General features: G+C 37.2%; 1 protein-coding gene across 4 annotated transcripts in view; it reads left to right on the forward strand.

Moving 5' to 3' along the window:
• Window positions 1-19320, forward strand: part of LOC126297703 (peroxisomal targeting signal 1 receptor-like) — a 239420-nt gene extending 220100 nt beyond the window's left edge. For 2 of the 4 annotated variants that reach the window (XM_049988832.1, XM_049988829.1), the window contains exons 14-15: window positions 12907-12951; window positions 19122-19320. In XM_049988832.1, the coding sequence (XP_049844789.1) occupies window positions 12907-12946 (40 nt within the window). In that variant the 3' untranslated portion in view covers window positions 12947-12951; window positions 19122-19320. Of the gene's footprint in view, window positions 1-12906; window positions 12952-19108 lie in introns of all 4 variants that reach the window. The other 2 variants (XM_049988830.1, XM_049988831.1) reach the window with 1 other exon arrangement.
• The last annotated feature ends 3150 nt before the right edge of the window (window positions 19321-22470 follow it).

A 22470-nucleotide genomic window follows, 5' to 3' on the forward strand; every position in this document is an offset into this window, starting at 1 on the left:
AGTCACAAGATGGCACCAGGGCCTGATGGAATCCATAATCAAATGCTACAACATCTAACTGTAGATTAACAATTCCACATATTTGCAGTCTTCAATTTTATTGGTCTAATGATGCACTTCCCATCATGTGGAGGGAAAATGCAATTGAGGAACACTTCTTGAAAAGTTGATAAATGCTCCGTTTTTCAACATTTAGATTTTTGTAGTTACAAATCAATCTTGTTGCCATGCTTCACCTGTTAAAACAGTTTTGTCAAGAGCCGATATATGCTGCTGTTGTAGGGCGTTGAAAACCCTGAATTTTCCAAAACCCTGTATTTGCTCTTAGCCAGTTAAAGCAAAAGTTGGTAATGCAAACTGTGCTTTGCTTCTGAGAGATCTGTAGGGAGAATAAAATACAGAACATCACTTTTAATGATAATATGGGAGACTTTTCTGCCAGAACCAACAATAGAAATAGATTAGTAGTTTACACAACAACATTAATTCCTGATTATTGCTCAGTTTGAGCCAGCTTTTCTCAGGGAGAAGGAACATAAAGACTGTGTCGATGAGGCACATCGCAGGGGAGAAAAGGAGCCGGAACATTTTAAGCAACATCAGGGATGTCCAAAGACACTCTCAAAAGGAACAAGATGTGAAGGAAAATAATCACCTGCAGCAAATACAGATACCTTTTTTTGTAAATCTTTCTGACTTGCTTGCATATATAGACACAACATTTTGTGGGCCAAATGGTCATGTAAATATTATAGTTTCAGGGGATATAAATATAGATTTATTAACAAATGTCAGCACCAAAAAGTTACATCGTCTGTGTGATGAATTTAACCTGACCCCACTCATTCGGGAACCCACTAGAGAAATTGGCAATAGTAAAACATGTCTTGACAACATAATAACAAACATGACCTACCTATCCCACAGTGCATCTGTTTTAAAACTAGCCATCTCAGATCACCATGCAGTACAGCTTAAATTGGAGCTCCATGAGGCCCCCACTGTCACTACAAAGCAACAGTTTGTAACTAAAGGAATAATGTATAATGACAACATAAACAGACTAAACTGCATGCTACCACAAATAAAATGGTTTGAAAATAGTAGCTTTTCATATGATACCTTTGCTGCTTTCTTCTATTACTGCCTTGATACCACATGTCCAGTTGTAATCACAAAAATGAAACAATCAAAAAATATAAACAAAAATATTTGGGTAAATAGTAATGTCACTGAAGCGAGGGAAAAATTAAAACTACTCCACAGTGCAATGCTGAATAGTAGAGAGATTCCTGAGGTAAAGGAAGCCTTCAAAATATATCACGTACACTATAAGGACTTACTCTCACAGACCAGGAGCAAATATGTTGCAAATAAGCTTCAAAACTCACACAACGTAACTGCTGGCATCTGGGCAGTCATAAACAGTTTTAGAACCTGCAATGACAAATCCTGTATGGACTTTACTATTAACCAAAATGGTATGCTCATAAAAGACCAACTGGAAATTGCAAATATTTTTAATGAATATTTTTCTTCCGTAGGGGAAGTCGTAAATGGCAAACATAAAAACATGCACTACAGCTTTAAAGGTAATAATGTGACCATAGTATATATCAAGCCCCCACAAACCCTGCAGAAATAATGGGCATCATTAGCTCTCTAAAACCCTCTAATTCAGCTGGGCATGATGGCCTAAATACTAATGTTTTAAAAGCCGGTAGCCAAAATGTCTCTGTACCTCTGTCTGCAGCAGTCAACAATATAATAGAATCAGGCACCTTTCCAGACAGACTCAAAATAGCACAGGTAACATCCATTTTAAGAAGGGTGAAAACAACAAAACAGAAAACTACAGACCAGTCTCAATCCTTCCTGTCTTTTCCAAAATAGTTGAGAAAGTTATATACAACAGGATTATAAACTTTCTTAACAAACACAACCTGATGTTCGAAAATCAAAATGGATTCCTAAAAGGTAAATCAACTAGCACTGCAGCTGCTCAACTAATTGAAGAAGTGATAGGGGGTATCGAAAGCAATAAACATGTGGCAGGTGTACACCTAGACCTGGAAAAAGCCTTTGATTGTGTGAATGTTGACATCCTATTAGACAAGCTATGGAAAATGGGCATTAGAGGCGCTGCTTATGACCTAATAAAGTGTTATATGAGCAATAGGAAACAATTTGTTGTACTTAAAACGGAAAGTGGTGTCTACAAACTAGATAAGCTACTCATTCTTCAAAAAAGGGGTGTGAGAATAATCTGTGGAGAAAAATATAGGGAATCTTGTCGCAACTTGTTTCCAAAAACAGAGGTGTTAACTGTTACAAACACATACATTCTAAAAGCCATATAGCTTGTGAAAAGACTGTACCCAAACACTTATTCAGATTTCCTCCAGTACAATACTAGAAATAAAGAAAGATTTTACATTGGCAGCCACAGAGCAGCGCTTTACGAAAGGGGGCCTCAGAACGCAGGTATAAAATTAGCTAATGCACTGCCTAGTGCAGTCATGGCTCTTCCTACAAGTAAACTGAAACATCAACTTAGGAAATTTTTAGTAAAACACCCTTTCTACTCATTAGAAGAGTGCCATACTTACATGAAGAACAACAAATAATTTGTGAAATTATGTGAATAGAAATCAGTAAACATCTTATTGTAATTTTGTTGTAAATTAATGACGTATTCAGAAGAATGTGTCTTGCGTATTGTACAAATAACTTTAATCATTACTGTTTCTTTGTACATGTGCAGTGTCCCATTCGATGTTGAATAAAGCTATTATTATTATTATTATTATTATTATTAATTATTATTATTAATCAGTTAATAACAAACCATAGGTTGCACAAACTTCATTCAAGAAAGTTTTATGTAATAATTAAGGGGGAAAATCCAAATGTATTTAAAGTATGTTTTGATATATAGTCAGTACCAGAGCACTGTGTAGGTGAAGTGAAGTGTTCTGTTAAAGGCAGGTGTGGCTATACAGTTCTGGAGCACAGGCAAAGGAAAGGACTGATTTCTATACTTGGCTTGAAACAAGATTACAGAAAGGATGCAGCCAAGTAGTCTCCACTCTACTGGATTTTCTCAGAAACCTTATTAAGGTGTCCCAGCCACAAAATGCTCTAAATGAAATTCATTTGTTTCCTGACTTGTGTAACAGTCGAAATAAAAATATATTATTGATGTGCACAAGAGCCTTTGTCAGAAAATTTAATAAGCAGGTTAGATTAGATTAGATTAGATTAGATTAATACTTGTTCCATAGATCACAAATACGACGCTTCTTAATGATGTGGAACGTGTCAGGTTAATGAAAGATGTCTGTATAAGATATTACATTACACAAAATATTGCATGACACTAATGCTTAAGTTAGTTTTTTTCCCCTCCCTTAATTTATATCTAAAAATTCAGCCAATGAGTAGAAGGAGTTGTCATCTAGAAATTCTTTTAATTTATTTTTAAATGTTGATTGCCTATCTGTCAGGCTTTTGATGCTGTTTGGTAGGTGACCAAAGACTTTTGTGGCAGCATAATTTACCCCCTTCTGTGCCAAAGTCAGATTTAACCCTGTATAGTGAAGATCATCCTTTCTCCTGGTGTTATAACTATGCACACTGCTATTACTTTTGAACTGGGCTGGATTATTAACAACAAATTTCATAAGTGAATATATATACTGTGAGGTTACTGTGAGGATCCCTAGATCCTTAAATAGATGTCTGCAGGATGACCATGGGTGGGCTCCAGCAATTATTCTGATTACACATTTTTGAGCAATGAATACTTTTCTACTCAACGATGAATTACCCCAGAATATGATACCATACGGAAGCAGTGAATGAAAGTAGGCATAGTAAGCTAATTTACTGAGTTTCTTATCACCAAAATATGCAATAACCCTAATAGCATATGTAGCCGAACTCAGACGTTTCAGCAGACCATCAATGTGTTGCTTCCAGTTTAACCTCTCACCAATGGACACACCTAAAAATTTTGAAAATTCTACCTTAGCTACAGACTTCTGTTCAAAGTCTATATTTATTACTGGAGTTATGCCATTTACTGTATGGAAATGTATATACTGTGTTTTATCAAAATTTAAAGAGAGTCCGTTTGCTGAGAACCACTTAATAATTTTGTGAAAAACATCATTTACAATTACATCACTTAGTTCTTGGTTTTTGGATGTTATTACTATACTTGTATCAGCAGCAAAAAGAACTAACTTTGCATCCTCATCAATATGGAATGGTAAGTCATTAATGTATATCAAGAACAGTAAAGGACCTAAGACCCAACCCTGTGGGACCCCGTACTTGATAGCTCCCCCAGTTTGAGGAATCAGCTGTTGTATTAACATTACATGAACCACGTATTTCAACTTTCTGCATTCTTCCAGTTAAGTATGAATTAAACTATTTGTGCACTGCCCCCCTCAAACCATAATGATTTAGCTTATGTAAAAGAATTCCATGATTTACACAGTCAAAGGCCTTTGAGAGATCACAAAAAATACCAATGGGTGATGTCCGGTTATTCAGAGCATTTAATATTTGATCAGTGAAAGCGTATATAGCATTTTCTGTTAAAAAGCCTTTCTGAAAACCAAACTGACATTTTGTTGGTACTTTATTTTTACATATATGGGAGGCTACTCTTGAAAACATTACTTTCTCAAAAATTTTTGATAGAGCTGTCAGAAGAGAGATTGGGCGATAGTTGTTGACATCCGACATATCCCCCTTTTTATGCAATGGTTTTACAATGGCATATTTCAGTCTATCGGGGAAAACACCCTGCTCCAAAGAGGTATTACATACGTGGCTGAGAATCCTACTTACCTGTGGGGAACAAGCTTTAAGTACTTTGCTGGAAATGCCATCAATTCCGTAAGAGCTTTTACTTTTCAGTGAGTTTATTATTTTACTGATTTCAGAGGGAGAGGTTCATGGAAATACAGTTTCAAACTGCGCAGGTATGGCCTCTTCTATTAGAAGCCTTGCCTCTTCTAGTGAAGATCTAGATCCTGCTTTCTCCACAACATTTAAAAAATGATTATTGAAAATATTTCCAATTTCAGATTGTTTGTTAGTACACTTGTCATTCAGTTTTATGGCACTAAAGTCTTCCTGTGCTCTTGGTTGCCCTGTTTCCCTGTCAATAATATTCCAAATTGCTTTCATTTTATTATCAGAGTTACTGATCTCTGACATGATACACATGCTCCTGGACTTTTTAATAACTTTTCTTAGTACTGCACAATAGTTTTTATAATATTGAACAATTTCGTGGTAGGTACTCCCTCTTGCTGTTAGATACAGTTCTCTTTTATGGTTGCAAGATATTCTTATTCCTTTAGTTAGCCAAGGTTTTTTATATGTTTTCTTGGAATTATGTTCACTGTTTTGTTGGGAAAACAATTTTCAAATACCCTTAAAAATGTATCGTGAAATAAGTTATATTTCAAGTCTAGCTCCTTTAGGCTTTCCCTAAAGTTTGCAGTATTTATATTGTTAATTGAACGCACTGCTTTCAAATTCTGATTTGATATACTGCATGCAGCTATGCCATGTACTGTAACTAGCTGTGCACCATGATCTGAAAGACCATTCTCAACAGGATAAGCATTTATGTCCTTAAACTTATCTTGGTCTATAAAAAAGTTATCTATCAATGTCCTGCGGTTCTTTGTTATCCGAGTAGGAAAATCAATGATGGAGCTCAAATTGAAAGAACTGAGTAATACTACAAGGTCATTCTTCCTATTACACTCTTTCAGGGAATCAACATTGAAATCCCCACAAATGATAATTTGCTTCCCCCTGTCTGACAGATAGCACAACAAAGCATCCAAGTTTTCTAGAAATAGCTGGAAATTCCCTGAGGGGGACCTATACACTGTTACAATTATGAAAGTGCCATCATTTAGTTTTAGTTCAGTGGCACATGCTTCCATATGTTGCTCTAAACAAAATTTTTTAGTTTCTAAATGTTTTGCGCTGTGGAAGCTTTTGACATATATGGCAACTCCTCCTCTCATCATATTATCTCTACTTACATGTGCAACTAATTTGTACCCACTGATGCTAACCTTTTGCATATCAGTGACAATGTGATGCTAAGACAGGCATAGTACATCTATTACATTCTCAGTTTCTATATCTTCTAAACAAAGCAGAAGCTCATCAATTTTATTCTTCAATCCCCCAATATTTTGATGAAATATACTAACATTTTTCATTTTACTTTTGTGAGTATCTTGAACTTTTTTAACATTTTTAGTACTTACCTGACTGAGTTTCCCACTGGACACTGATCTTACACTAAAAAAGAGTTACCACCATGAGATGTAGTTCCTCCCCCCTTTAAATTTCCTGCTATCAACCCAGCCAGTTTACCCTTCCCCTTCTTGTTGAGGTGTAGGCCATATCTAGTATAGTCCCACCTACCCGTTCCAACTCCAAATTAACTCTCCTGACAGAAGAGCTCAAATGAGGCCGGTCGTGGCGCTCCAGAACCAACACAAACCCAACACTAGTGTTACTCGATGCCGATGCAATATTTGCCAGGTCACACTCTATGCTTTACCCCGGATCTCTGTCAATACTGTTGCCCGGCCCACTCACAATAACCACAGTATCTTCCTTAGTAAAGCCTTTACATAGTGAATCTAAATCCTCTGTAACAGGTGCTTTAGTTCCCTATTTATGGTTATAGTTATAATCCTGATAAAGTGTTTGGTAGAGTGGATAAAGACTACAAGTAAAAGGAAGATATTATTTCAATGACTGAATACTGTAAAATGCTGGAACAACATGGCATCATAAAGATTGGGATGCACAGGATTTCAAGTCCAGTGCACTTAAACCCCTATAATCTAAGATACCTTTCAAATTGTATTTTCAGTGAGTGATGGCGTACAAAAATTCTAAGAATATTGTATTGCTTTCAGTATTAGACTCTTGTAGTGAAAGTCATGTACAGGTTGAAGTACAGAAGTCTAGAAACTGCAGCCAGGAATTGATGAAAGCTGCCACCTTGGAAAAGAACAACATGACCAGCAAGGAAAAGAAAAAGTCTATCTTAAAACTTATTAGGCATTTTAATATACCAGAAGGTGTAGAAGATTTTTGTAAGAACACTGTTGAAATTAATCAGTAGATTTCCAGGTTAGTATTTTTGTTGCCAGTATTTTGTGCAGTGTTTCAGTAGTGTTTGAGGCTATCATGCAGTTCTGATTATCAAACATTTATGCAAAAGTATGATAGTAAAGTGCTATGTTGTTGCAGATTATTCAGTTTCTGTGCAAAATGAACAGTAAAGTAACTTTGTAATAATAGAGAGAAAAGGAATGGAAAACATCAATTTGAATGTGTGTATTACAAAAATTTTTAACTTCCATCTTTGTATTTATCAACTTTCAAAAAAAACTTGGAAACTTTGACCCTCCATTCTAAAATAAACAATGAAAAATTTAGAAAGGTTAACCACTCAATTGCAAGTGTGTCTACAAGAAACTGTGTTAAATTATCTCGTTTATGTAGCTAATATTTCAGTATGATATTTAAAACATGTGTTTCCTGCAAAATTTACTTTTTTGCTCTTGTTCAGTTTCGGAAAAATGCACCTCAGTTGTCGCAGTTTTGAGACAAGGTAAAACTCCTACAAAATAGACAGCTATAAGTCCATCAGCAGCCTCACTAATGGTCTGCATAATTGTGAATCGACAACTATGTTGCACTCGTGAGGTGAAGAGCTTTCATCCAACAGGCACTGTAGATTTAGGGATGACTGATCCACAACTGACCACTTTATTCTATTAGGAGACCTTTAGCCCACTGCCAACACTTCACTTCTGTTTTCTTTGACATGAGGAAGGCATATGTCATCCCATGACATTACCACTCCTTACCACATGAGAGTGGGGTTTTAGAGACCACCTCCTGACATTTATCCAGAATTTTCTCTCTCTGCTTGTTTCACGTATGCATTGTGTCATGCTATAGTATCCTTCATATACAGGAGAATGGAGTGTCACAGGGGTCCATGCTGAGTGTGACCCTTTTTCTGTTAATGTTTAATGGGCTTGCAAAGGCTGTGAAGCCAATGTTCTCTCTCTCCCGGTATGTGAATGAGTGTTGTATTTAGTACAGTTCTTCAACCATTAATGTTGCTGACTGCTAGTTGCACAGTGCCATCAAGAGAGTGCAAGCCTGGGCTCTCTCCCATGACTTCCAGTTTTCCACTGTAAAAACATTGTTATGTACCTCTGATGACACAGAACTGTTCACCCACGTCCAGAACTTTATCTTTGTGATGATGAACTGCTTAATGTGGTAGAGTCATATTAATTCCAGTTTTTGGGACTTTTATTTGTCAGATTAAAAGAGAAATGCCAGTTGAAACTTAACACACTCCACTGTTTGGTATGTGCTGCTGCCTCAGTTACCCCTTTTGGGGAGTCGACCACTGCACTCTCTTGCATCTGTACAAAACTCTAGTCCTATTGTAAATTACCAGCCTAGTCCTCGTGCCTCTGCCTCATAAGTCTTGCAGAATGTCTGCTTTGTCTCCTTCTTGTGGTTACTGATGATAATGAACTATTATTAACTGATGTAATGTACACTGTAGAATTTAGTTTGCATTGTTCTTCAAATGTATTAACAAATGGTTTAGTTTGGTGAACACATCTGAAAACTGCAGGACATCTGTATCTTTGCAATGGGCCAGCAAGCTCTTTCACGAAATTCAACTTCCTCATCAGAGTAAACAACGAATACATGAAGAAAGTGCCAAAAAGTAAATAATCAGTTGTTTTAAGAAGGTGTTTCCACTTTGGAAGTACTGGAACATACAGTTTTCAGCCTCCATCGTTTCCTGAGATATATTTGAAAGCAGTTTCACATTTCTCCTAGGCACAATTCACACCTCAAAACTTCCATGAACTTGTAATGCCCAAAACAAATTATAATCCTCAATAATAAGCAAAAATGGACATAAAATTGAATTTATACCGAAAGTACATACCACTCCAGTGCTTACATTTCAAAACCACTCATAAATTTATATCACAGTAATTTTAGGTGTACTTACTTTCACTGTCAGTGATCTCCTCACTATGGTAACTATTTAAAAAAAGAACATTTCTCAATCTTCTACAATCATGTAGCACAAGCTCCATGCTGACTGATGCCTTTAATGCTGTAAGAGACTGCTGCGATGCACTACATCTACATCTACATCTACATCTACATCCATATCCATACTCCGCAAGCCACCTGACGGTGTGTGGCGGACATTTCATAAAAGTACGTCAGTGTACCACTAGATATCTATCTCTTGCAATAGCATCATTGGTTTTATGTGAAAGGCACTGGTGCTTATAAAAAAATTAATGAAAATGATGGTTTCAGGCAGAAACCATTGATACCCAAAGGGTTAAGGCTTTCAGTGCATCGCCTGTTTGTAGATGCATGTATTACAGAAACTACAAACTGGTACAGTACTAAGCTGCTCCATTTTAGAAATTAACCTAAGACAGGAATAATAAAAGGGACAGTGATACAATAGGTAGTGAAGTAAATTTGCTTACCTAATAGCAGTATTTGTAGAAAATGGAAAAATTGCAGGTACTATCTTCTGGGAGAGAAGGGAGATCAGTTTTAATGTTTACAGGGATGCCAAAGTTTACCAAAAAGTTCCTAGAAAGTGAAGTCTTGAATTGGATTAATTAACAAACTAACAGATTGTTTAAGATCAGGGCTACAAGACTATGGCACTGGATTTTGGAAAGAATGAAGTGTTATGGTTGGAAAATCCTTGAACATGAAAATTTTGAATATTTGTAGCTCATGAATACTAAAGTTTCTGGGGAAAAAATTGTTGAAAAGTGGATAATGATAGCTTTTAAATGAGCTAGGTCAACCTTGAAACAAAGAGTTTTTAGCTTCTTGTAATATGATGTGCACATGGTTTGCAGGTTTAGTAACTCATGAATATTACTTTAAATAAAATTTTTTCATTATAAAAACTAAATATACTGTTGTCATCAACAATCATTAAGTTGTATAGTGAATAATAAAGTTTAATGAAACATTGTGTCGATAAGGAATCAGCTATTTCATGTTGCCTCTTTTCACGTTACCTTGACCAAACCTCCCATGTGCATGCTTCATCCAGAGATCCAACCGAACCTTCTATTGGATCAAAGTAAATGATAGACCATCTGCATTTTGATGTTTGTCTCTTTCAGTTTTTGCTGAATTTCTTGGTTCAGCACTCACCTAGAGTGATGGGCCAGATGTCAATGATAATGTCGGCCATGCCTTCACACATCCAGGGGCCATGAATAACACTAACTACAGTAGTGTTTTTACAGCAGAATTCATGGCCTACCCTCCGCCACACACTGTCAGGTGGCTTGCGGAGTATGGATGTAGATGTAGATGTAGATATCTAAGCCTTCCATGATATTTGCACTCACATCTGCGTCAATTTCCTAACCACTTGTGACTCTCTAAGCAACATGCAGGCCATAAGTGAATGCCATCCTCAGAACAAATGGATTTTGACCGTACACAGTCTCTTTTTCTTGCCTCTATGATACTGGGAGCTCCATTGCATTCCTCTGGACTCCAAAATGTGTAGGAATTCTGGGAAACAATCTTGCGGACCAGTTAACAAAGGAAGCTACTGAGATGGAGTTCTTGGAGATGAGAATACAAGGATCCAACTTGTGGATGACAGTAAGCCTTCAGCATTTGTACGCTTGAAACAAGGAATTTCTCACTGTGGCTGCCACAATTAGGCAGTGTACCATAAAAGGTTCTCAACTGTGTGGCAATCTTCTCTTTTCCCTTCTCAATCTGAATCTACTATCTTTTGCTGGCCCATATCTCCCAAACTCGTGGTCATATCCTCAGGTGAGAGGATCCACCTCAGTTTTGTTTCAACACCCCTCCATCGGTGACCCGTGTCCTGTTAGAATGCACTAACTTGGCTGCTTTGAGCCAAACACTGAAGCTTCACAACTTCTTGTCTCTAATGGTAGCTTATGAAATTCAAGTGGAGGATATAGTTTTGAGTTTTATTTGGAAGAGTGGTATGTATACATTCATTCAGTGCTCGTCACTATTCTCATTTTTTACAATACTGTGATGTGAATATTCAACCACTATTCTGCAGTGAATGAGGGATTGCCAGATGGGTGGAACTTCCTTTTTTTGCTTTCACTTCATCTGTGGTTTTTACACCTCAGCTGAAACCTGTGAAAAGACTGAAGTAGCTGGCTTGCCACCCATTAGCCATGAATTGACTGATCCATGAATTGGCTGATCCATGACCTCTTCAGTCTTTCAGTGCTTTTATTTTTATTTTACTTTCAGTATTATTAAATGTTTTTATTCTTTAGCTTGAACATTAAACCTGTATTCTATACTGACTGGCTTGTGACCAATTATTCGTGCAAGTTGACTGCCATGGACAAGACCTGTGTGTGTGTGTGTGTGTGTGTGTGTGTGTGTGTGTGTGTGTGTGTGTAGGAGGGGGATGACTGTGTAATTTTTGTACAGACTACACTACTTGTAAGTTTGTGCAAATTTTGACAATATTTTCACTACACATACATCATCAGTTTTTACTGCTAGCCCTATAGGAGTTGTTTCAAGTATTCCCCTAAATTTTGTACATGTGCTCATCATATTCTACTCAAATATGAGGGCATGCTGAAAAGTAATGAATTTTTGTGTGAGAACTCTTAAGAAATAAATACGTAGATATGAAGACTAAAGATGAAGAATGTTAATAACATGTTAATAACTGATTTCTCACAGTGAGAGACTAATTTGTTGATACTGTCAGTCTAGAACGTTTGGCTTTGTTAACACAGCCATAACCTCACCTCTGCTTACACCACTTCATGATTTTTAAAGTGAAATACTTGAAGCTGTTTTTTAAGTTTTGGAATCCGTTGAAAATCAGATGGGGCCAAGTCAGGACTGGACGCACAATGATAGATGACAGTGAATCCAAAGCATTGGATTGTTACCGACATTGGTGCATTCATGTGTGGTCTGACATTGCCATGCTGAAGGAGAAGGTTTCCCATTGTGTGGATGAACTATTTGAATTTGAAACACTATTGCAGCATGCTGCTTCTCACAAAATGTCATAGTTAAGTTACACACCAACGTGTTACACAATGCAGTTGGGATCCCTCTGGTAGCAGAGGGTTGCAAATATGTGGGCATAAGGAATAAAGATGTGGAATGTTAATAATGTTTTACTTGAAAAGCTTTAAGGGCTTCATGTAAAAAAATCAGAGGCATTACTTTTCAGCGTGTTCCTCATAATTGGAAGGAAAGATGGCAACAACTGGCACATTGCCAGGCGATAGACTACCAAATTATGGATTGAACTTAGACTTCGAAATATACTACAATCACCCTTGGCATTTGCATTGCTGCATAACTTTCTCAAAACATTTTCGGGGTCAGTGTTGTGCATCTTGTTATACCTTAACATTTTCTCTATCTATGTCACAGTAATTTTTAGTGCTTAAATTTGTTTCACAGTATTTGTAGTCAGTAAGGTGTAACAGTAAGTGTATATCAGAATCTTATACTGCTTAATACTTTGTGCTAATAAATTACCATTTTAGTTAAATCCTTGCACAAATAAATTACTGATACTCGTATTATAGTGTTTCTGTATTGATTTACAACTTTTACCTTTTAGATTTATGGTTCCAGGTCATTTATACTACAAAATTTTTTTGTTCACAATTTCATAGTGAGTAAATGACAATGACTTTTGAGAATAGTTTGATAAGGTTCATAAAGTTATTTAATATTCTTTATAAAACTCTTGCAACTGTTTTCTTTCAGGGACCTTGAGAAACTGTCAAAAGCATTTGAGGTCGAGTAACGCAGGTAAATATTCTATAGTATTCATTTCTATTTTTTAAATACAAAACTGACAAACTTACTGGCGCTATGAATAGAGAAGATTTATCTCAGTTAACTCCACTTGTAGTTTCAGCTCTCTCAGACTGCAGACATGTGTGCAAGTTGTGTTTGTGTGAGTGCGTGTGTGTATGTGGTGTCTACTGCTGACAAAGGCCTTAATGGCCAAAAGCTTTGATTGTGTGAATCTTTTTATTGTGCCTATCATGACTCAGCATATCTGCTATATGGTGAGTAGCAGCTTTCCTTCTCTGGTATTGTTAACTCCACTTTCATTTGTCATGTTTTGTGGTTTTCTTTAACATTTTGGTAGTCACTAGCTATTCATTTCTAAACATAGTGTATTTTAAATCTACTAAGCTTCCTTTGGCATTGTATACCAGAATCAATACTTTAATGCTATGTGACCAGGTTTTTATCTGTATAAAGGGCAACCACATATCCAAGTATAAAACACAATCTTAACATCATTTTGCATGCATATGAACAATCAGAAAGATTCTGCCATTTGAAAGAGTCTTCTGGGGTGTGCAATGAATCAGAGAAATTGAACAGTGTTTCAAAATATTTTTTGTTAAGCCTGAATTAACTACACACATGAAGTGACACTAGTTACATATATGACGAATCAATCAAATGTTTTGCATTTCAATTTCCATGCTTCACTTACATTTTTGTTGTATTAAAATTACTAATTTACTTCATTCATTCATTCATTCATTCATTCATTCCATCGTTCAGCTGCTGTAGCGCCCATGTAGGAGGAGACCCTTTCGGGATGTGGAATGAGTCAAGGTTATCATAAAAAATATATAAAAAGAATCACGGAGAAACTTGCTCTATACTCAATATTAACAAGAAACTACCAGAAAACTGCTTTGTGTATTTATGCTAACTAAATGTTACCTAGTAAAATTGACCTAACTGGAGAGTGAACGCAAATATAGTTACATTTTTAAACCAAAATACATAGTATTTCACTGCCAGAACAAGAACCATTCACCTTCTCCTTGTATTTTTATGTTCGCTGCTCAGTTTTGCCTCCATTTGTTGAGTAGTGATCAGTACTCACACAGATGTAGATACAAGAAGTTAGGTAGAAATTCCCACATAAAGTTTCTTTTTTATCTTTGTTTTGATGGTTTAACAACTGATTTAATATCATTAGCACAGTGCTGCACTATGTTATGGTGGAGTATGCTGAAAAAATAATAGTTCCACTTTCTGCCACCAGTTGAAAATATGGTGCTGTTAGCATTCAGAATGTCAAATGTTTCCTGTTTTGATGTCAGTAAGCTGTTTGTTGCTTGGCAATGCATGTTGATTTCATTTTTGAAGCGACTGTCTGTGTAAAATGGCTACTGAGGAGGAAGACCTTACACTGATGGCAAAGTTGTTTTATGAAATCAGCAGCAATATCAGTGCTGCATTGTAGGAATATTACTGACAGAAAGAGTTGCGAAGATACCTCTTGTCAGCAAATGCTCCGAAGAATATGATCAAGAAATTTGAAGAAACAGGTGAATTATGTCGTGCAGCAGGGAGAGGGAGGTAGCCCATTCCCATAGCAGTCGTGGAAGAAGTTGCTGTAGCTGTATCTGACGATGCAGCAAATGCTTCAAATTCTGCAGCCAGTGGTTGAGCTGTGTCACAGAAATTGTCTGTCTCCTGCTCCACTGGTCAATGGTTCAAAAGATTTTGTGGTGTATTTTACACTGGTATCCATATAAGATTCAGAATGTGAACCAAATTAAGCTCCAAGATAGACTACAATGCCATGACTTTGCCCTTCATTTTCTGACACATGTAGAAATAAATGACATGTGGCTATCTTGGGATGCCGAGGCACATTTTACTCTGCATGTTGCCATGAACGCATAGGACTGCCGCATATGAGGCCTTACTCCTCCTCATGTTGTGCAGCAACGTACACTTTCTCTTCAATATGATGACACTTCACAGGCCTGTTAGATGTACTGTAACATCTGCATATTATAAGGACCTCCTTTTGCAACACATGATTCTAGTTTTGTAAGAGTGTGACTGTGTCCACACTACTGTTCTCTTGCAAGATGGGGTGACTCAACATGTTACTTGCCAGGTAAAATATTTGCTTCAAGAAACCTTTGAAAACGTCTTCTTCATCTCTAGACACTTTCAAGATGTGGAGCCTTTCAGACCACCCTGACCTAAATCCAGGTAACTTCTGGTTGGGTTTGGGGGGGGGGGGGGGGGGGACCTGAGAGATTGTGTCTTTAGGTGTGTGTCCAGACTCTTGACATATCACTCCGATGGTACTGGATATGCTGTGAGCAAATGTTCATGATGCTTTGTTATGTATGCAGCCATGTTGCTGAGTGAGGAGACCATATAGAACCCATGTTGTAACTTGTGACCACATCGTAATAAATGTGCCAGAACAACCATTATCACATGTTTGATGGTTCCTCCCCTTTTCCTACATCCACACCACATTTGAACTGCTTACAGAAAATGGAACCTCCACTCACCTCCTTCACATAATCCACGACTGCACTGATCAATGAACATACAGTATAACCCCACTTTAACATTCGCGCAATTGACGGTTCCCCATCGTTTGACATTTTTGGTCAGTCCTGTCAAATTTCCTATGCCCACAATGTTAATTTGCACCTGATTTTGCATCAAAGTATCTATAATTTTCCTGTGATTTAGGCATTACGAAAAAATGTTTGTGGAGAAAAAATGACGCTGGCATGATGTTGGCCATTCAGCAGTGTCTACAAATTTTATGTGATTATGTTTCTTGACACCAGGGCACTCTACTCAATGGATCTGAACAGGTAAATGTGTAAAAGTTGGAACAATTTGTACTGTATCTCCCGCCACTGCCAAGCTCTACTTGGCATGGTGGCTGATGTGAGTAACTAGGTTCGTTCGAATGAAGGTATCATGACCAGTCACAACCATTTCCAAACTGTCTTTACTGCACAAACATAGTTTCGTGATTGTTGTGATCATTGTGATGCCTTTGTCGAGCCATTTTTAGCTTGTTTCGGCATATGGCCACTTGGAGCACTAGTGACAACGCCATTCACTTGATCAAATGTTTTTAGTTTAAACACAGCGCCGGTTACATATTTTATTCATGCTGAGCAAAATGTGTTTCAAGAATTTATTCTCATAATAAGTGCAGTATTTACGTATGTATTTTATGTGATGTTACACGAACAAACAATGTGGAGATTGTTTGCGTGTGTGTGGTTTTCTACATAACTGAGGAGCCACATTACCTGATAACCTCAAAAAGATGACTACAATACAAAAGATGCAGAATAACGCATATTTAAACACCAAACAGAATACTTATGTACAGTCGTGGCCAAAACGAGCGAGACCCTTCGCCTTTTCGTTATGCTGATCCGCACAGCTTTAAAGTCTGCTACACAGCATAACAGGCAAGGCGATGAAGTGCTACCAACATACTATGCAAGTTCGCTCAGCTGATGTGCTGAGATAGTTAGCGCTGGAGAAACTCGCGACTCCACAGCACCGTCTGCCACCACTTTGTAGGAAACGAAATACCTCAAGTATAAGCCAATCTGTTGTATTCGCGTGTCTGTTACTATTAATTGGATCTAAAGCGTGGTTCTGGATAGTACGTATGCTCAGATTGCGAATCTAACATCATGAATAAATACAAGGGGAAATGAATTAGGCGTCCTTCCTCATCCATAACATTAAATATGCACTGCACAGAAAATCAGTCAACAGAACTGAATAACTTTTTAGTAACACCAGATGATATTAACAGTTTGCCGGTGCGGGTTAGCCGAGCGCTCAACGGCGTCATATCGCGGACCGCGCGGCTCCTTGCGCCGTCAGTTCGAATCCTTCCCCGGGCATGGATATTTGTTAGGTTGAACTAGTTCTAGATCAAGGGGACTGCTGACCTAAGCAGTTTGGTAGCACAGTTCTTAGAGCTATTTTTTGACCTTTTGAGTAAATTTTCTTTATATAAATGGCCGTATGTTTAGATTGCATTGACATAACTCCCTTTTTTTCACCACCAAGGGACCGTATATTGCAGGAAGTGCAATACATTTCCGCTTATTATGTCCACCCTTACTCGAGGTAAACAGGTTTTAAGGGTTGGGTATACATATAGATGGTCAAGAAAGTGAGACTAGTAGGGTTCCATTTTTACCGATTTACGTGACGAAATCCTAACAACGAAAATGGCTATCACAGTTACAGAAGATGAGGGCTGCATAATAATTTACCCTACTCTTTATTCGAAATGTTCCAGTTGCAGAGCCAAATCACGTTTCCAAAAATGCAAATAAAATCTATTTGCCTATATAGGTGGTAACTCAGATCCCACTATTAATGCCCCCCACTATTTACATGTGCGAGTATTACCGTTGCTAGCTAACTTAAGGACACTTCGGCTAATGAACGTTTTCTGGCTGTGTCACATCTAATGGAGAATTAGAAACATTGTAGAATATGTTTGGCAGCTACATCACAGTTTTTTTTCCTGGGGCGATACAAAATTATCCTAAAAAATTTACTCCATAATAACAGTTTTTTGTTATTTTGATAAACATCCCGAATGATTGTCACATAAGTGGTGACATAAAGGTAGACTATTCATGTTTTTGAGTCGAGAAAGCTCTATGCAACAGAAACCGCATATCATTTTGCCATTTTATTGTGAAATTGCCAACTTATTCATATCTGGGGTAATAATAGAGGGCTTTTTGCCTGGGTTGTCTGCTAGCGTAGTGAAAGGTGTCTGGTTTGTTTTCGGTTCTAATCTCGATGGAGGCAGATAGACTATCAGTAAAGGAATTTTAAGAAATTCTCGCACCCCCCAATACGTTTTATTGCTACCTTTCTTCTGTACCGGCACCCTGTGGATGTCGATATGAAACTCTTGTAGAATTTCATACTTGTTACTGCCTACTTTTTCCGCTTCCGTCAATAATTGAATTGATTTACGTATGCCACTGAATAATTTTTCACTGAATTTCGTTATGGATCATCACACATTGCTAAATTTGCACAGTTTCATGGTGGGTCAGCAACGGTAATCCAGTATGACCGGCCTGAACGTTGACACAGATGTACATTGATTCATGCATAGTAGTGTCTGAAGATGGAGCTTTGAAATGAATACCATTTCAACTGGTGAATAATAAATACTACTGGATGGATAAAGAAGTAAAACTAGGAGCATATAAAGTACGTTCAGGGTGATCAAAAAGTCAGTATAAATTTGAAAGCTGAATAAATCACGGAATAATGTAGATACATAGGTACAAATTGACACACATGCTTGGAATGACATGAGGTTTTATTAGAACCAAAAAAATACAAAAGCTAAAAAAAAATGTCTGACAGATGGCACTTCATCTGATCAGAATAGCAATAACCAGCATAACAAAGTAAGACAAAGCAAAGATGACGTTCTTTACAGGAAATGCTCAATATGTCCACCATCATTCCTCACCAATAGCTGTAGTCGAGTAATAATGTTGTGAACAGCACTGTAAAGCATGTCCGGAGTTATGGTGAGGCATTGGCATCGGATGTTGTCTTTCAGCATCCCTAGAGATGTTGGTTGATCATGATACACTTGCGACTTCAGGTAACCCCAAAGCCAATAATCGCACGGACTGAAGTCTGGGGACGTGGGAGGCCAAATGTTTTTTGTTCTAATAAAACTCCATGTCAATCCAAGCACGTGTGTCAATTTTTACCTATCCATCTACATTATTCTGTGGTTTATTAAGTTTTCAAATTTATACTGACTATTTGATCACCCGGTATATTCCTTTGTGAAGTTATTGCCAGCTAATATCCTCATCATGTTTTATCTCTATGAAAGCTATAAGGTTATTGAATAAAATGGTATTTCAATATTGAAGATTCAGGTAAATCTCAACTTAATATTATTTGGGTTCTTTTAACCTTCAACCCTTTTAGTATGGGTAGACAAAATGCACACTGTTGTAAATGATTAGTTACTGTACTGTAACTATTGAAATGTTTTCAAGTAAAAACAAGCTATATCTGGTAGGTAATAAATCATTTAATCTTGTTACTTCCATTGTTGTTTTGTATTTCATCTTCACAGACTTTTTTTTCAGGTACAGTAAGGTGGATGCTGGAGAGCTGGGTGGTTGCACAGCCAGCATAATGGTTTTCAATTGATTCTTAATGTTCATGAATTTGACCTTAAACTACTGTCTTAATAAGTGTAATACATCCAGAGTTGTATAATTGGGAATAATTGCTATGTAAATAAATATGATGTATAAGTTGATTGAATAAATGCTTAATAATTTAGTTCATTTGTCACTGGTATATCGCTTGTTCATTATGTGATCCAGTTGATGCTGTCCGGAAAAAGACATTGCAGTATTCAGTCACTACATACACATACAAGCGAGAAGCTGAACATTGTAGTTCAGGTTGCAAATTTGTGTCATCATTCATATTACAGTATATTGAAATGTAGAACTGGACAAAGCAACTTAGTAATGTATATTGGAGGTTAAAGCAATGAGAAAGGAATATCACTCATTCTAAGAGGAACTATGTGTACTGGAGTTGTAAATGCCGCAAAAAGAATGCAAGCAGATGATGATACTCATAGCATTGCAAGTGGAATATGTCTGGTTAATAATGAAAATGTTAAAGAAACAAAGGTGGAAACACATGAGATATTTGTCGAAACTGCTTGTGAGCACATAATATGAGTTAATAAAGGTTTTAACATTAAAACTTTTATTTATTTATTTATTTATTTATTTAGTGTTCCATAGATCCATGTGGGAACATATACCTGGATATAGAACGAGTCAAGGTTTTTACAGATTATTGTTTTGTGCACAGATACATTGACCTTAGCATTAGATTAAAAAAAAAAAAACTGTGAAGTTTAGCATATACCCTTACATATAAGTTAAGATACAGGACATCTGAAAGAATATACAGTCATATATAAATTAGGGTATTGTATGAAGTTACACTGTACTTACAGAGTATGATTAATCAATTGTAAAGTTCACACAGTAAGGTTTAAGCACAAACAAGAGATTCTATGCATTTTTGCTAAGAAATTCATCAATACTGTAACAAGATTCATCTAAAAGGAACTGATTCAGATTTTCTTTAAACTTTGGCATGTTTCCAACCAGCTCTTTAATATGCGGTGGGAGGGCATTAAAAATCTTGGTGCCAATAAGTTGCTATTTTTTTTAAACAAAGCACATCAGGGAAAAAATATATTGGGCAGGTGTTGTCAGGATTTGTAGAGCTCTAAACAGATCCCTGCATGAGTGCCTAGGATGTACTCCACACATAATTCTTATTGCTCGCTTCTGTGCATGTAACACTTTTTTTGCTATTGGTTGATTTCCCCAAAATATTATATCATAAGCCATAAGTTGGTGAAAATAGCCAAAATATGCAGTTTTTATTGTGCTCATTTCCCTAGTGTCTGAAATTATTCTCGAGACAAACGTTGCTGAGCTTAGCCTTTTGCACACATCGTGAATATGGTGGTGCCACTTCATTTTGCTATCTATATGCAGACCCAAGAATTTGGAGGACTCAACCTTCAAAATTTCGTGCTCACCCATTTTTAGATTCATTTCATCAGTAACATTTGTATTAGAAGAGAAGTGAATGTAATTTGTCTTTTTTAGGTTGACTGTAAGGCCATTGGTTTCAAACCAGTTTGTCAAATCTGCAAAAGCTTTATTTACAGCCTCATTTGGCACATTCCCTGAGAGTTTATTAACTGATAAACTAGTGTCGTCAGCAAACATGAGTATTTTCCCATATTCTGCACATAGTGCTAAGTCATTTATAAATATTAGAAAGAGCAGTGGGCCCAATACTGAGCCTTGAGGTACTCCTGCAGTAATGGAGCCCCATTCTGAAGATACCTGGCCACCATGCAGTCCTTCCACGATTACTTTCTGCTTTCTACCACACAGATAGGATTCAAGCCATGTGCCTACGGTCATGACCGTGAGCATCCCGATATCCACCACCATGACTGTTCTGTGCAGCCTTCATCTACCTTACACACAGAGCCACCCACCCATGTGACCCTCCAGTACTTCAATTACCAGTAGAATGGACTATCTGTTGAGCATAAAATGAAACTAAATAAGATCATCTGCTATGGAAAATGAGTTACTACACCGTGTTCTGAAAGGGATAGGGAAGTAGTTTGACTTGCATTTGGTACTCAAAGATCTTTACCAGTCCTGATTTGTCAGAATAAATTTCACTGTTATTCCATACAACTACTTTTTTATGTTCACTCAATACACTTCCATTCAATATTTCTTCAGTGATACTTTGCACATGGTGGTTCTCAGAACCATTAACCATGCAATTATTACAGTACTCAGTTGTGATTTGCAACAACTGATACTGCAACATATATTCTTCACTCAGTTCTTCAAATTCTACCTCAAAACCTTTTTTGCCTCTTCCAAATTTCATGACTTCATTTCCGCAAACATTATTCCCTTGTTGTTTTATGACCCAACTGATTCCAAGAATGACCTCAGCTCTAAGTTCTAGTACTGGAGGGTCACATGGGTGGGTGGCTCTGTGTGTAAGGTAGATGAAGGCTGCACAGAACAGTCATGGTGGTGGATATCGGGATGCTCACGGTCATGACCATATGACATTGGTTATCCTGGTATTACTGCAAATGCTGAAAAGTCCATCCTATAGAAATGTGGTTTCCTAGTAGTTGCTTCAGGGAGAGAGTGAATTGGGTTCTAAAATGCAGTATTATTGAGCTATGTCAGGTTACTTGTTAGGACAACCCTTAGTAGTTTACACAGCCAGTACAACAGCAGCTGTGTTATGTTCACCCTAGTGGCCCCAGTAATGGTATTTGGGAAGCGAAATGTCAGCCCTGTTATGTCAAAAGTTGTCCCGCTGGTCAGCACCTCACTCCCACTTCGCTCGTGTTGCATTGCACATGTAATCCTCCCCTGCTCATAGCAATTCACTGCCACTATTATCGTACCATAAATAGAATAGATCCAATGTAGCCTCATTTGTTGACAACAGTTTTCTGAAATTCCTTCAACAAAGAAGACAAAGCAAATAATCCACAGTTTCAGTTGAGAACAGCTTAACTTAGAAGTAGATATCCACTGTGTATCTAGCAGCTTAGGTCACTTAATAAAGGCAAGTCTTCTGGTCCAGACAGTATAGCAGTTAAGTTCCTTTCAGAGTATGCTTATACAATAGCTCCACATTTAGCAATCAATTACAACCACCTCCTTGATGAAAGATATTTAACTAAAGACTGGAAAGTTGCACCAGTCATGCTAATAATCAAGAAGGGAAATAGGAGGAATCTGATGAATTAAAGATATATACCTCTGATGTCAATTTGCAGCAGAATCTTGGAACTTATACTTTGTTTAACCATCAAGAATCATCTCAAAGAAAAAAGTG

The sequence above is a fragment of the Schistocerca gregaria genome, chromosome X (genome assembly GCF_023897955.1).
Source record: "Schistocerca gregaria isolate iqSchGreg1 chromosome X, iqSchGreg1.2, whole genome shotgun sequence".
Lineage (NCBI taxonomy): Eukaryota > Metazoa > Arthropoda > Insecta > Orthoptera > Acrididae > Schistocerca > Schistocerca gregaria.